Here is a 16178-nt window from a genome sequence, read left to right on the forward strand (position 1 = left end):
ATGTGGGATTCATTGCTTACGAAATTAATTTGTTCTGGAAGTAATTTCACAATATGAATCTATCATAAGTAGAATTACTTTTTACATGTGAATAGCCTAATCCATTCCAAACCTCCGAAATTCTTTAAATGACTATTATTAAAGTATAAAAATGCATCAAAAACGGTAACACATTATTAGAATAATATTAGTGCATAATAATCTAAAGATATCATTGGATGGGTTAGGTACTGTTGTTGGTGATGAGTGCAAAGAGACACCTTTTTACCTCGTTTAATTTGTACGTTTTTCTTTTACATTTTATATATATATATATATATATATATATATATATATATATATATATATATATATATACTGTATAGTTCATCAAAAAAACCTGCATCCAAACGGGGTTTAAATTTTGTTGGTTGTATTAAAGCAAGCTCAGACAAGCTATATAATAAAGAAATCAACCAAACTTGCTGGGGGGGGGGGGGGGGGGTGGGGGGGTGGAGATGTGACAGCTGGTATTTCTCTCTGATCACTCCCATTCAATGGACTGAACGACCTTTTGATAGTATTGAGACGGAAAGATTTCTCAGAATGACGTCAAGAAAATGTTGTAATATTTTTCCCTATGATCACCACAAAAACACTTTAAAGCAGTTGATTTTCAACACAGTAATTTCGCACAGTAGTTTCACTTTGAATTGGCTTTGTTAACAGTCTTAATGAAACCAAACACTTCACCCCCATTTCCACTAAACAGGACTTTTCCCATAACAAATAGGCACATCTCCCTTTTTTATTCTAACACTGCTTGATATTGATTTTATCACAGTTTTATGATTATATTTGTGCGTGATAACTTGTTTTGTATTTTAGTAATTGTGCAGCACTTTGGTCAGCCCATGTTTATAAATGTGCTTTGTAAATAAACTTGACATATTTTTGAAAATGTAATCATTTTGAAATTTGTCAAAATGCAATGTCTCTCCAATTGCTTGCTAATGAGGTGCTAATGAAGGCAGCAAATCTAAAGTGCCATTTTATTTGATCATGCTGTTTTTGACAAAATAATTGGAAATTGACACGATTTATTATGAGGAGGCGTGCAATTTGCATTTGTTATTTTCTAAACTATAGCTGACAAGTAATAAATATACTTGAATTAGTTGGTGAACCAAAAGGGCACTTATGTTTGGCTTGAATTATTATTTTTTTTTTTTTTGCAAACATTTGCAATGGTGGTCCTTGGAAAATGTGCTTTCCAAAAGGGGTCCCTGACTCCAAAAAGTTTGAGAACCCCTGGTCTAAGGTATATCGTCATAAAAAAAGGCAAGATACAAACCTGTTGAATCTTTTGAACTAGTAGTACACACCACTTGTCCCACATACAGTGCAAGAGACAATTTCTCAAAAGGTAGTTGAAAGTGCAGAGGATTGAAAAGCTAAAATCTAAGCCAAAATGTGAGGTGATGCCTAGTGATTGGGTGTATGTAGAAGTCTTCAAAACAAGGTGGAACAGCGCAAAACGAGAAGGTCCTTTCCAATTCATCCTAGCCACCCCGACTACTTGTCAGAGTACAAGTTTGATTTCTCTTCAGGCGCTGCAGACCCAGAGAGTTCGCATTGATGCAGTCAAGAACGGCAAGGAGAGACCAAGACACTCCACAGGGAGAAGCCAGATCACGGGCATCCAAAGCAAAAGAAAACTAGTTTATTTCTACAACCATTTTAATTTTTTTCTTCAACCAAGGAAGTCATGTTATAACTGGTGTTCAGTGATCAGTATTACACAAATGAGACCCAGTCACAATTGATATGGATCCATGCAGAGGCCTTTAAAAATGGAAACTGTGGGATTTTACAATACATTGAGAGCAAAATATGCAAATATAGCAGGTACTTACTATTTTCATTGCAAACAGTTTTCCTTTTTTGCCCCTGAAACAAACATGTGATGTTTGAGAGCTACGGGTATTGATATATAATACATTGGAAACAACTGTGTGTAAAATCTGTGTGAATTTAATGCTGTCGTTTGAGGAATTAAAAAAAAGATGTGTCAGAGGAGAAGGCCCCTACAAGTCTGAACTCATCTCTCGTTAATACACAGAAAAGCCGTTGAGGGAGAGCCTTGGAATACGGTGCAGGACGAGGGATACATGCACGCAACAGAATCTCCCGGCCTGCTGGAGCGGGGAACTCATGAGTTTTGCTGTCTTCTTCGGTCAGCTTCCATTCTTCTTCCTTTCTTTGTTCAGTTTCTCTATCCATGCTAGCAGTCTATGAGCAGACATAAATTTGAAACCAATCAGTAATTTGATATTTTTAAGTGTACTTTTTAAACACACATTTCCACTGGCTCATTGAAACATCCAAATCAACAAGTAAAACATTTGCTTTTCCTAATTTATTTTTTTAAACGGTAAATAAAACGGGGGGTGTTGGACAATAATGCGGGATGTATTGCACGTCCTTGTTGAAGATGGTCTTCAACATTTGAGGAATCTTCCTCATGTCGAAAAAACCAAGAAGTTACCGTTTGTAGGACAAACTGATTTGGTCTTCATTTTTGAGAAAAAAAAAATGCAGACTATATTTGGGGAATTACGGTATTTACTATATCGTATTTTCATTCATTTACATCTATCTAAGTAATATGCGTTTGTGTATTAATTTGGAGTTTGCATACATTGTTGTGTTTTATTTTGTTTTGTGGAAAAGAAAGGCTTTGTTCTGTGTTGATTACGGCCCACTTGCTTTCTGTTCTGGAAGATTGTTTCTGGTTGGTGCATTTAATTCACGTGTGCGCACAAGAGCTAAAAGTGCATTAGCATAAGGAGACTCGCCTGTAATGACTGAATGCTATTCCTGTTGTTGTTGATCGACTTAGTAGGAAGGCGGCAGAAATATTTATTGCAGCTTCAATTGATTGGGACCGGCGATAACTAATAGCCATGTTTAATGTTTTCAAAATCACCAGATCCATGTAAACGCCATTTGTTAGTAGGGGAGTGAAACGTTGCATTAACATTCGCGGCTGTGTGGCTTTCGTGTGTCACACAGGTTTTTAAAACAAGACAAGATTGCTTCCAATGGGGAACAGGTGGTTGAATTTCCTCCATCCTCCATTGTTTTTTTTGTTTATTTTGTGTGCGCCCTGTGCAGGTTAGACTTTCCAGAACAGGCTGTGTGGTGATGTCATGGCACAGCGCATCTCTGACGTGGTATGGAAGATGAGCGGAAACAGAGTTATTTTTACCTGTATTCATTTAGTGACATTTTAAATTGATTTAAATAGTAGTAAATGAAAACACAGATTTTTAAGTGGATCACTTTTTTTCACACTTCTACTAAACACCCACATATTCAATATATTTAAAAGGCCCGAAAACTCTCAAAAGCACTTACCTGCCTTAAATGAATAAAATAAATACATTTATAAATTACTGTACAAATTTATTACCAACATTGTTATCCATTCATTTAAGAGCGTGTAAATTGCGCAGCCTATAGCCCTTTGTGGGTTATAATTATTTTTTATGTTGCTTTACCCGCGTAAAATTCAACAGGACCTTCAGGTTTGCAGGTCCCAAACAATTGAAACAATGTGAGAATTTTATTTTTTTAAGAATTTCAATAAAATTTGATTGATTGATTGATCAGTTTACTATATAAAATGTAATTGGAAGTCATTAGCCAAGAAATCAAAAGAACAAACAGTTTACCATCAGTTTACAATTTCCGAGTCCTTCTTTGTTCAGAGCGACTTGATTACTGCTGGAAGCGGGGATGTACGACCAATACATGACTGTACATTATTGACAATAGATGTTCAAAAAAAAGAAAAAGAAAACATGGACAGTGTGCGGATAACTCTGACAATATTTGTAGCTGGCTAGCCACTTGTTTACAGCATAAAAGATTATTTGCTCAAGGTGTAGTCTGCTGGGTATATGTTCAGCAGTTCACAGTGGGCTGGAGGTGGAGTCAGGTATAGGGGCTGTGCTCAAAGAAGGCCCAGATTCAAATCTCAGTGACATAGGATGGGAGACAACATAAAACAGTGTCATGTGACCACCAGCAGCTATTTGCTGATCGCAAACTTAAAACTGTTTGAAACTAATTAAAACTGCTTGTTTTAACTAACTCAACCAAAATCCAATTCAAACCTATACTCTAAAATCTTGTCTAGACCCTGAAAAAGAGGTCTGAAATTGTGGAGTCTACCAAAATGGTCTCCACAAGTCGAGGTCCCACCATCTAAAAACCAAGGGCACGCGCACACACACACACACTAATGTAGAAATGCTTACCTCTTGTGTATTCATAAACAGCCTGTGGATGATGCCACCAATCTTTCCCTGACCAGCTCCACTCACCGTAACTTCTGGCTCTTCTAGCAGAGCGATTAGAAAACTGAAAATAAAAATAAAAGTAGTCCACTGGTCAACAGATCAAACTTAAATGCAGAGAGATTCAAAAATGGCCTCTTTTGTTGTACTCTGATTTATTTTCATTGCGCGCTAAAGAAGGGTTGCCCTCAGGAGGCCATTTACAGTATAAATTTGAATCCACATTTACTGTACGTACAATCAAATGCTTTGTGGGAAATAAGTATGACAAAAGTCAAGGTTTTTTATATATCTTAGTTTGAAGGTCAGGGTACAGTTCATAGTCGATAAAAATTGTTTTAAATTGATGTAGAAATACTGAAACAATAGCAAAACATTTAGAACAAAGCAGACACAAATGCTAGGCAAACACATTTGTCTAATCGGACATGGAAAAAAAACAACCAAACAAACAAAAACAAAAAAAACCCAACCACAAAAACCCCCAAATTACTTTATCAAACTACCTCATTACGCCTATTTTAAATGTTCCAATTTGTGTATCTGACATAAAATGTGAGGCCTTTGCAGCTTCCTTCAGCAGCCACATAAAAACAATACGGGCAGCTTTCATTCCATCGTAGCCTAAAAGTTTCAGTGCAGGTGAATCTCAGTATGGTTTTGTCTTGTTTGAGGAAGCCTTTTAGATCCAATTCCAGTAAAATTGTTTTTTGGCTAATGACATCAAATGACATTTTAAATTGTCTAGCCCCTTCTGAAGAAAAATAATTGAAACGCTGCAGAACTAACAAATTACAGTACAATACGCCCTTTTTAAAGTTGAATTTTAGAGAAGATTGTTAACCCTGTTTTGACCTGAGAACATTATTCCAGCTGCCAAGAAATTGGCAGCCTCATGTCGTGGGGCTGCTTTGCTGCAGCAGGAACTGGAGCTCTTCATAAAATAGACAGCATTATGAAAAAAGAACCATACATGGAGATATTAAGGCAACATCTCAAGACATCTTCCAAATGGACAATGACCCTAAGCATTCTACCAAAATGGCTAAAACAATGTGTTGAGGATAACAAAGTGGCCATCGCAAAGTCCTGATTTGAAAACCTGACTCAATGACACCAGTTCTGTCAAGAGCAATGGCCACTGTCAGAAGCTTATTGCCCAAAAGTTGGACCCAAGTGACGCAGTTCAAAGGAAATGTTACTCACTATTAAGGAAATGTATGTAAACTTCTGACCTCAGGGGTCCTGATTGATGTTTGTGCCTACGCACAAAACAACAGCTCAGAGTACCCACACTTTGTGGAGTCCGTGGAGGGTGTGCTGGAGAGCGCTCTCTCTGGGGGCTCCCTCGTTCAACTACTGGACTTCAATGCTCACGTGGGCAATAACAGTGGAGGGGCGTGATTGAGACGAATGGCAACTCTGATCTGGACCAGAGTGGTGCTTTGTTATTGGACTTCTGTGCTCACAGATTGTCCATATTGAAACCCCTGGTTCAAACATAAGAGCTGAGGCTGAGTTCAGTGAGGCCATTAAAAGCCACTTCCGGACGGCTTCAAGGAAATCTGGGTCCGCCCTCTGGTATCTCAGGAGGGGGAAGCAGTGCACCATTAACACTATGTACAGTTGGAGATGGGGTGCTGCTGACCTCAACTCGGGACATTGTGACTGTCCTGGCTGACACGCTTCTGCAACATCGCATGGACATCAGGGCCAGCACCTCTGGATTGGCAGACCAGAGTGGTTGTCCCTTTTTAAGAAAGGGGACCGGGGGGTGTGTTCCAACTACAGGGGGATCACATTACTCAGCCTCCCTGGTAAAGTCTATTCAGAGGTGCTGGAGAGAAGGGTCTGTCAGAATGTCGAACCTGGGATTCAAGAGAAGCAGTGTGGTTTTCATCCTGGCCACGGAACAGTGGACCAGCTCTACGCCCTCGGCAAGATTCAAGAGGGTGCATGGGAGTTCCCCAAACCAGTCTACATGTGTTTTGTGGACTTGGAAAAGGTATTCGACCATGTCCCTCGGGAAGTTCTGTGGGATATCCTTCAGAAGTGTTGGGTACCAAACGCCCCTGATATGGGCTGTTCAATCCCGATATGACCGATGTCTGAGTTTGGTCTGCATTGTCGGCAGTAATTATAATCTGTTTCCAGCGGGGTTGGAACCCGTCAAGACTACCCTTTGTTACTGATTCTGTTCTTTACCTTTATGGGCACAATTTCTAGGCGCAGCCAAAGCATTGAGTGGGTCCAGTTTGGGAGACTCATCATTGCATCTCTGCTATTTGTGGATGATATGCTGCTGTTGGCTTCTCAGGCCATGACCTCCAACTCTCACTGGAGCGGTTTGCAGCAGAGTGTGAATCGGCACCTCCAAATCAGAGACTATGGTCTTCAGTCGGAAAAGGGTGGAAAGCCCTCTCCGGCTCAGGGATGAGGTCCTGCCCCAAGAGTTTAAGTATCTTGGGGTCTTGTTCCCGTGTGACGGTAGATGGAACGGGAGATTGACAGGTGGATCTGTGTAGTATCAGCTATAATGCGGGCTCTGTACCAGTCTGTCGTGGTAAAGAAAGAGGAGAGCCAAAAGGCAAAGCTCTCTACTTACTGGTCGATCGATATTACTGCCGTGACCAATGGTCACAAGCTGTGAGTCATGACCGAAAGAACAAGATCCAAGATACAAGCGGCTGAAATGAGTTTCCTCTGCAGGTTGTCCAGGCTCGCCCTTGGAGATAAGGTGAGTAGCTTGGTCATATGGGAGATACGAGCCGCTGCTCCTTCACTTTGAGAGGAGCCAGTTGAGATTGTTCGGGTATCTGGTTAGCATGCCTCCATGGTGAGTTGTTCCGGGCATGTCCAACCGGGAGGAAGCCAGGGACAACCCAGGAAATGTTGGAAAGACTTTGTCTCTTGGCTGGCCAGGGAACACGTGGGGATCCTCCCAGGGTAGCTGGACCAAGTGGCCAGGGAATGGGAAGTCTCGGCTTTCCTGATGAGGCTGCTGGCCCCACGACCGGACCCCGGAAACAGCAGAAGATAATGGATGACTGGATGAATCATAATGACAATAATTAATATTATTATTATTGTATTCATATAATCTGATTTTTTTTTCTTTAACCACCTTAACTCCAGGGTCACTTTCCAGAAGCCTTGCGGTATACTTGGTCCGCCTGTTGGGCTGTCATAAAATAGACTCCCAGAATGAAATGGTGAAAATGTGGGTGTGTACAGTATGTGTCAAAATGTTTTTTTTTTCTCCCCTTCTCTATTGGTAGTTTTTAATCAGCGCTTTGTTTTTCATTTTAATATATGAAAAGTTCTGTATAAATATTTTTTTAAATTTTATTTGAGAACAACTTTTAAGGATCGTACAATTGTAATCTGTCAATAGTCGTCAAACAATCATCTGTCAGTGTCAGATTGACAAACCTTCTATTATTACTGGCGGAATGCCCACTTTTAAAGAACCAAATACATGTTGACCAGCATCAAGGATTGTGATGAACTTTCAGGTTTCATTGTAGTTTTTTTTTTTTTTTTAACTAGCAGTCAGATTACTTTTCAAAGATAGTTTAGTCGAGATTAAAGACTGCAGACTTTGACAATGACAGCCTGATAGAGTTGCCATTCCGAGTGATTATTTACGATTTAACTGGCTGACTCAAATGTGCTGTTTCAGCCAGCAACAGTGCCCCTGTGGTTTTGCATCACTTTATCTTATAAACTAACATTCATTCGTAGAGTGTTTATCAACAAAATGTTGATTAATTAAAAAAAAAAATCATAAAAATTGGTTATTAACAGTTCAGTAGAAAATGGGTTATTTTGCCTTATGTGTTTATAATTGTACATAATCAAGCAAAAAAAAAACAAAAAAAGTCTATATTCCAAAATGCACTGCAGCACCACAAAAAAAAAAAAAAAAAGCTGGGTTTTTTCGATTACTTTCAAACCACGTGATACCACGTGGTGAGATTTTGTTTTTCCAGGTGAAGAAAAGCATGGTAAACTATTGGCTTAGACTTTGATAAGACAACAATTGTTTGTGAACACTACAAAAAGAAATCATCATAAATCACAGCTAACATAAGATGTACTATATGCATTTTGTTTAATTTTGTTAGCTGTATCTGAAAAATGACTCCTTTACATCTGCACACTAGATCCCTAATATTCTTGCCGTGCTAACAGTGGGTCCCCATGCTACGAGATTAATCCGTTCTGCAGTTGGGCTCATGAGGCGAATTCACCATATGGAAGGAAATTCAAACCTTTGTTAAATAGCTAATGCGTTTAGAACCCCAGGCTAAAACATCAAAATTGTACATACATAATAAAAATTGGTACCAAAATCGTGTGGTAACTCAAGCCAACAAACCAGGAAGTGAACATGAGAACGTGAGTGGCTAAGGGAGCCAAAGCGTACGAGTCACATCGAGAGCACAAGCTGTAATTGCCTTGTGTGAAACAACAACCCTACAAAAGAAAAATGTTGCCTCCGAAGGATACACGGTGATTTGAAAGTATGAGCCGAATGGCAAAATTTATGTATCACGGACGCAGGGACGCAGGCAAACAATAGCACTGATGAAGTGATGCGATATATGTATAGCAATACAATGTTCAGTGTCCAATACATTGTGTATCAATTTTGAGACAGCTTATTTTTGTAATACAGTGGGCCCCCGTGTTACGAACTTAATCCATTCAGCACCTATGCTCGTAACTCGAATTGCTCGTATGACGGGCAATCCAAACCTATGTTAATTAGTGAATGCGTGCAACGCGTGCAAAAACCTTAGGTAAAACCATCACGACTTTATACACATATTAAAAATTAGTAACATAATCTACTGTACAGTTAAATTAACATAAAAATGCAAAGGAAAATGACATTTACCTTTGGGGCGACGTGACTTGAGCTGGTGGTGGGTGGAGGTGGAGGGGAGCAGAGACCAACCCGCAGAATTTATTTATTTATTTTCTTAAGCGAGACCATACCACCGGCGATTTCCTTCTCTTTAATCCATAATAGAAGAAGCCTCTCCATTTTGTTGTTGACCGAGGTCCGTCCCCTGGCAAGGAAAGTCTTGCCCTTAGAAGATTGCCGAGCGGTTACGTCCATACTCACGAGCAAGGTTAACTATGCGTGCGCCTCCTTTGTATTTTTTTATTATCTTCTGCTTGGTTTCTATTGTCATCATCCTCTTACTTCTTCCTTTACCGTCACTTGCAATTTTAGAAGCCATGTCTAACAGAGAAAGTTTGCAAAGTTTTCACAACACACCGACCAGCTGTGCCATCAAGCTAGATGACGGCGTTCGGCCAATAACATATCGGCATTTCTGTGATTGACGTGACGCCGGCCAATAGCATATCCGCATCTCCATGACTGAGGCTGTGACTGTGAACTTAATCGACCAATAGCATATCGGCATCTCCGTGACTGAGACCGTGACTTTATAAGACCGATAGCATATCGGTGTTTTCTGTCACATGCAAGAATAGTTATTTTTGTTGTTGCAGCAAAGCGAAAAAAATAGTGCGGACGCACTGACTGGCATGTTGGATTGTTCGTAAGACGAAAGGTTTGTGCGTAAGAGGGGGACAAAAAATGCCGCGGTCCACGTTCGTAAGATGAAAAGTTCGTAAAAGAGGGAGTTCGTAAACCGGGAGCCCACTGTATTTTGTTACAACAGAGCATTCAATAAATAAATGACAACTAGCCATTTCTTCCTTGTTTCTGCATCCATACTTGTGAATGCAATGTCTTGTGGTATCTCTTCTCATTGGATCCGTGTCTCATCCCAACCTGGGAAAGCAAGCAACATGGCTATTATGGTACTTACTTTCTTAGCTTCTCTCTTTGTTCTTCATTCTCAGCCTCAGGAATGCCAAACTTTGACTTGAGAGACCGAGATTGAGCGATGACCATCTCCATAGTGATCAACAATTCAATGCAATCCTTTAAGAAATGTCACAGTTGGATACTATTTAGATTTAAGCAGAAAAAAAAAGTAATTAATTAAAAAAAAAAAAATCAAACAATCATGTTTTAACCCTTGAAGCACCAAAATAGCAATATTAGTAATAATAGTTGAATAGGAGGCCTTATTTTTGTTTTATTTTTTTCTCAGCAAGGTTTTATGTTTATTGACATGCTCGTATTGTATATATTATCTGTTTGCTTGGGAAAACATTTTGAATTGCTACAGGATCATTTAGAAAAAGGAAGCTTTTCACATACATTCACATACATTTTCTAACAAGCTGGTGACCAGTAGTTATCAACGCAGCTTGCAAGATATTCAGCAGTGACGTGACTTGCTTGGTGCTTAACTTCTTACTCCCTTTAGACAAGAATTATAGAATTGATTTCCTCCCATCTCTGGATTAAACTGTATGACAAAGTTGTGTCAAAGTTTTACTTTACAACAGCAGTGATGGATAGGTACATTGGCAACTGTAAACAAACATGCGAATGGTATCAAAAAGTCTATGCATTATTTGAAATAATATATGCATTTGTGTAGTTTATAGTTTATATATTTTTTATTATTTTATTGTATAATTGTATATAATATAATACTTTTAACATATCAGTCTAACTAAAAAGGTTATTATCCATCCATCCAATTTCTAGGGCCGCTTATCCCCACAGGGGTCGCAGGCTTGCTGGCGCCTATCTCAGCTGGCTTTGGGCAGTAGGCGGGGGACACCCTGAACTGGTTACCAGCCAATCGCAGGGCACACATAGATGAACAACCATTCACACACCCAGTCACACCTAAGGACAATTTAGTCCAATTCACCTGCCATGCATGTTTTTGGAGTGTGGGAGGAAGCCGGAGTGCCCGGAGAGAACTCACGCGGGCCCGGGGAGAACATGCAAACTCCACACAGGAAGGCCTGAATCAGGTGGATTTGAACCGGGACCTTTGAATTGTGAGGCGAATGTGCTATTCACTAAAAAGGTTATCATGCTTTTTGGGAAAAAAAAAAACTTTTTTTTATTCAGACTGTGTTATGCACGTCTGTTATGATACATCCATGTCCAAACAAAACTACAGAATGATGGTACATGAAGAGAGCCACCTTTGGTTTCCTTGTGCACCGTACAGGTGTCTGGCAGAAGTGCAGATGGACTTTGTAGCATTATGAATATTGGCTTGTGAAACACAATTGATGTTTTCCTCAGTGGTTTTTAGTCTAAAGCAGGATACACATTGTGCTTGTGATTTTGATAAAACCTGTGATGAGACCTCTTCCCTAGATTTCTTTTATAATAAAACTGCGAGTGCCCTTTAATCACAGCTCTAGTTATTGTTGGGTTTTCGTCAATGTCAGTGGCATTTAATGGCAGGCAGCCTAAATTCACAACCGGAGACATTGTGTCACGCTTTATGCAGACATTCAAAAATTCATTTAATTATCTAAGATGGACAGAAAGACGTCGTATGTTACTGACCTCTAAATTATTGCAATCGTATGTTACTGACCTCTAAATTATTGCAGTCGGGATTCAATTGTTGCAGCACCTTGCTTGCTTGAACTGTAGTTTTTTGAATGATTTTCTTGATAGATGGTATGTTTTCAAGTGCCTCTAAAAGAAACATCAAGAACCACAAAAAAGTCAACAGAATGTGAGAGCCATCAAACAAAAACAGTGTTCAAAGCAGCAATATACTGTAGACAATATATTGCAACAAGTGTTTAAAAAAATTAATAAATAAAAAATAAATAAAATAAACAAGACTATGAAAGGAAATAATTTTATCACTGTACTGGACGAAAATCATGAACTTGCTGTACTGGAAAACACCCTGCAAACACTGCAGCTGTGGCCGTCTCTCATAAACATTTAGAATGGGTTGGAGACTCATTGGTTTACCAAAACTGTTCTATGCAGTCTTATGAGCTCTGAAAAAATCCCCATAGTTGGAATTGAAATAATATATGGTGGTTAGAAACTAAAGTAGTTATGGCTCCTGGTGGAGTTAGGTGATAAAGTACGTCAAGCTATTGCTTATAGAATGAAAAGTATACAGTATATACCGACCTGTGTTTGTGTATGTTTGGGTAGGTTCACATTGCAGGGCTTAATGCTACATTCTGATTTTTTGGTGAGGTCTTCCCATTTCCAAATAAAATGTGACCTGTATGTGAACACCAGGACTTTACGCGCAGCGGGCACGTGTAACGTTAGTGTTTATGGAAGTATCTGGCGAGGTTGAAATGTCCGTCACACTGGAGCCAGAATACATGCAATCTTAAATTTAAGGGGCAAGTTAAATTGAGGTGGGGAAGGGTGAAGTGTTTAATGTACCTGTGAAAATCAGAACCATTCCAAATGACTCAAAAATCTTGGTTTTGATCAAGTAATGCTCACCTTCCTCTTTCAACTTCAAAATTGCAGCATGGATTATGCATGGTAGGATATGGCAACACAGGTGTGCAGGTTTTTGCACTTCCAAATAATGCAAAACCTGAAATACCAAGAAAATTCCAAATTAGGTGTTTAATTATTGCTGCGGGAACTTGTTTGCCAAACAGTCATTGTCGGTACTTCCCACATATTTATTGGTGTTGGGTGGACCAAATTGAATCTGGCTGCTACCTGCTTGCCGTTGCTCTGTGACTGAAGTGCAGGAGTCACGATCCTTTCGAAAATAAGAGCAACCTCTTGCGTACAGATTAATGGGAAGCTGCTTGTTTGACATAAACTTCTAAACTTTCAAAATGCTTTAACAACCTTTTTTCAAATGTTCTTATTTGGGCCCAGAGTAGCGACCACTCCAAAGTGGTTTTATTGTTTTGTAAAAATTCTTACTACTTACAATTTTTGCTGCTGCGGCTTATATACAGGTGCGGCTTATAGTCCGGGAAATGCGGGGATTTATTTATTCTGGTGTGACCAGAGTGTGAGGTGCCTACTGTTCTTCTTGGACATTATTAGTGCGTTAGAAGCAAGCAACTGCTGCTGAAAGAATTTACACGTTATTTTACCTTTATTCTTTTTATTACCATGTTTTCCGCACTATAATGCGCACCTAAAAGCCTTATTTTTTTAAAAAAAGCTGATGGTGCACCTTATAATCAGGTGCGCCTTATATATCGATCAATATTGAGATTGGGATTGGTAGATGGGGAATAAACAGATAAAGTAAGCTTTACCTGTTTCTTTTGTGTGTTTACAGTTGAACAAGGTTGGTCATATTGACATTGAGTTATTATGCTATTGAGAGTTTAGAGTTATTATTTGAGTTATTATTGTTATCATTTTGAGTATTACTACATTATGATTGAAAAAGTTTTAACATGTCATTGAGTGTGCGCCTTATAATCCAGTGTGCCTTATAGTGCAGAAAATAATTTTACCATTATTTTTAATTATATTATCTTTATTACAAAATATTTGCCATTTAATTTCTTTGACAATTCTGATGTCAAATGATAGTATCAGTTTTACTTGATTCTCGATTCCAGTGCTCATTATTCTAGGGTTGAAACAGTGTCTGACCTTTTCTGCTTCTTTGGTATCATCAAAAAGCCTCCTCTGGCGATGTGCAGGTACAGCTTTTGCATTCTCCCAAGTTTCAACCCATATGTTGCCAGGGATTTTCATCCTTGGACTTAGCTCGCCTTTCAAAACTGTTGGACAATTTTCGTTGGCCTTTTCCTCCTCCAAAAAATCCCTTGGGGAGTACCAACGAACAAAGTCCTCAAGAACAGCACCTGGGTTGGCTGCCTATAGAGAAAAATAAAAATGGCATGATTTATTCAATCAGAAACAACACAAGATAAATTATGCAACTACATTATGCAATGGCCACCTGCACTGGACTGCAAGTGGCACAACAGTCATGTGGAGGTCACCGACCATGGGGTCAGTTAGTATTGACCCTTGGATTAGTTTAAAAAAAAAAAAAATAAAAATAAAAATAAAAAAAATCAACATGTATGTGGACATCCCTGCCCATTTACACATCAATCTGTGAACATATCAAAATGATTGACAATCAGTTACGATGGGTGACGGCTGCTCGATTTAAAGCAACATTCTGGACCGTATGGGTAGGCTTTGTCTGACCAGGTCATGTGGGGCTCTCTAGAATGTCACTGGTAAGTCATTGGAGGATTTATTCAATATCAGCTTAAGGATCTCATAAAAGAATTCCGCATACTAATCAAATGACCGTCTTACTAGTATGTTTTATATATATATATATATATATATATATATATATATATATATATATATATATATATACACAGTTTCTCCATAAAACTTGACAGCAACATTTGAACACAATCAAATGGGAAGGAAAAGTAAAATATGAAAAGGGTCAATGTTGCTCTTGGTTAAATTTTGATAATATGGAACTATCATCTTTCTCCTCACATATGGAGAGGCATTCACCACAAATAAATTTTGCTTAGTGAGGAAAATGCTTGAACTCCATGAATTTCAAAATATTTCGGTGTTTGCATTTTTTTAGGAGAAATGGGCGCGTGAATTTAGGTTGCAAGTTTTTTTTTTTTTTTTTTTTGACAGTACCATTTGCAACTTCTTGGTCAAGACCCCAAACCTTTTTTTTCCCCTAACTGTTATTGTTCTGCCACATTGTTCTTTGCACAAAGCCAGCATTTATACTTTGCCATCTGTGGTTTATTGCAAAGGAGGAAACCAGGAGCAATCTGCATGCTGGTGCCAAATTTTGACTGCATTTGCACTGGTATATCATTATATTCTTTGTGAGAAGGATGTTAAGATGGAGTAAACTGCAGGTGCAGAGTGCAATTGAAGGAGATATCAACGGCCACAATTCATTCATGGTGTCTTGCTATTACTGCCTACTTGATGTGTCTAACCTTAAAAGACTCCATGTCAGACATTAGACATGCGCTTTGCATCCGAGCACGGAGTTGGGCACCTTCCGCAGATGTCCCCAATTTTGCAAGAATTTCTGACTGTTCCTCTAATAAATCCTCAGTCATGGGAGCAGGTTCCTGTTAAAACATCAAAGCAATTAATGCAATTCCACTTGAACTTGGATACATCTACATTTAACGACTTGCCATGCTTTATCTACAAAATGCTGGAAAAAATAAATACATCACTGACAAATACCCTGACCTAGTGGACCCTGTGAATTCATTTTAATGAAATGTTAGATTTTTTTTGTCTTATATTACCTGATACCTTTTACTGAAAACATTTCCACATCAGATCAGTAATCCACCTAACTGCACTGTTTAGTCACATATTCATGTAAAATAAAAGCTTGCTTCCTAAATAATTAACAGGTAACAGCAGGTAAAAGGAGTAGGTAAAAGGAGGAAAAAAATTACTTGTGTCACAGGAATGAAGAGCAGCTCTGAAGAGTTCAGAAGAGTCATGTTGTTACAGGGGTGCATCCTGCCCTCTGCTTTAGTATGACTGTCATCTTTTTCCTTTCTAACGCATTGAGACTCTGTGTCCCCCTGATCAGTAAAGCATTCAAAGAACTCATCTTCACTGTCACTCCAAGAGTCCATGGATTTCCCAGGTGACATAGCAGTTATTTGCCTGGAGGAAGTGGTTGCTGTCAATTCTGTCAATTGGCGGATGTTCTCAATGGTAGTTTCACTGCGTCTCTCGGATGTCTTGAAAATGTGATCCCTGGCTTGCTTCCTCTTGATGCAGCAATTCAGCATCTATCCAAACAAATGAAACCAAATGAAAAAAAGTTGTTTGTCGTTGGCAGTGATGGAGAACTGTTCTCTACAATGCTCGGACGTAATTCTCGTTACACACACACACGCACATACGGAGGACCCCCGGTTAATGAC

At 39.0% G+C, this 16178-nt stretch overlaps 1 protein-coding gene across 1 annotated transcript in view; it reads right to left on the reverse strand.

Annotated features, from left to right (window-relative positions):
* Nucleotides 1–1680: 1680 nt before the first annotated feature.
* The window catches only part of rab3gap1 (RAB3 GTPase activating protein subunit 1), a 41297-nt gene continuing 26799 nt past the window's right edge, over nt 1681–16178 (reverse strand). The window contains exons 17-24 of the mRNA XM_088415508.1: nt 15699–16043; nt 15219–15356; nt 13867–14094; nt 12736–12832; nt 11846–11949; nt 10196–10311; nt 4305–4407; nt 1681–2271 (exon numbers count right to left, since the gene is read on the reverse strand). Of these exons, the coding sequence (XP_088271634.1) occupies nt 2035–2271; nt 4305–4407; nt 10196–10311; nt 11846–11949; nt 12736–12832; nt 13867–14094; nt 15219–15356; nt 15699–16043 (1368 nt within the window). The 3' untranslated portion in view covers nt 1681–2034. The remainder of the gene's footprint in view (nt 2272–4304; nt 4408–10195; nt 10312–11845; nt 11950–12735; nt 12833–13866; nt 14095–15218; nt 15357–15698; nt 16044–16178) is intronic.

The sequence above is a fragment of the Hippichthys cyanospilos genome, chromosome 5 (assembly GCF_059441005.1).
Source record: "Hippichthys cyanospilos isolate Australia breed blue-spotted pipefish chromosome 5, RoL_Hcya_1.0, whole genome shotgun sequence".
NCBI classification, from domain to species: domain Eukaryota; kingdom Metazoa; phylum Chordata; class Actinopteri; order Syngnathiformes; family Syngnathidae; genus Hippichthys; species Hippichthys cyanospilos.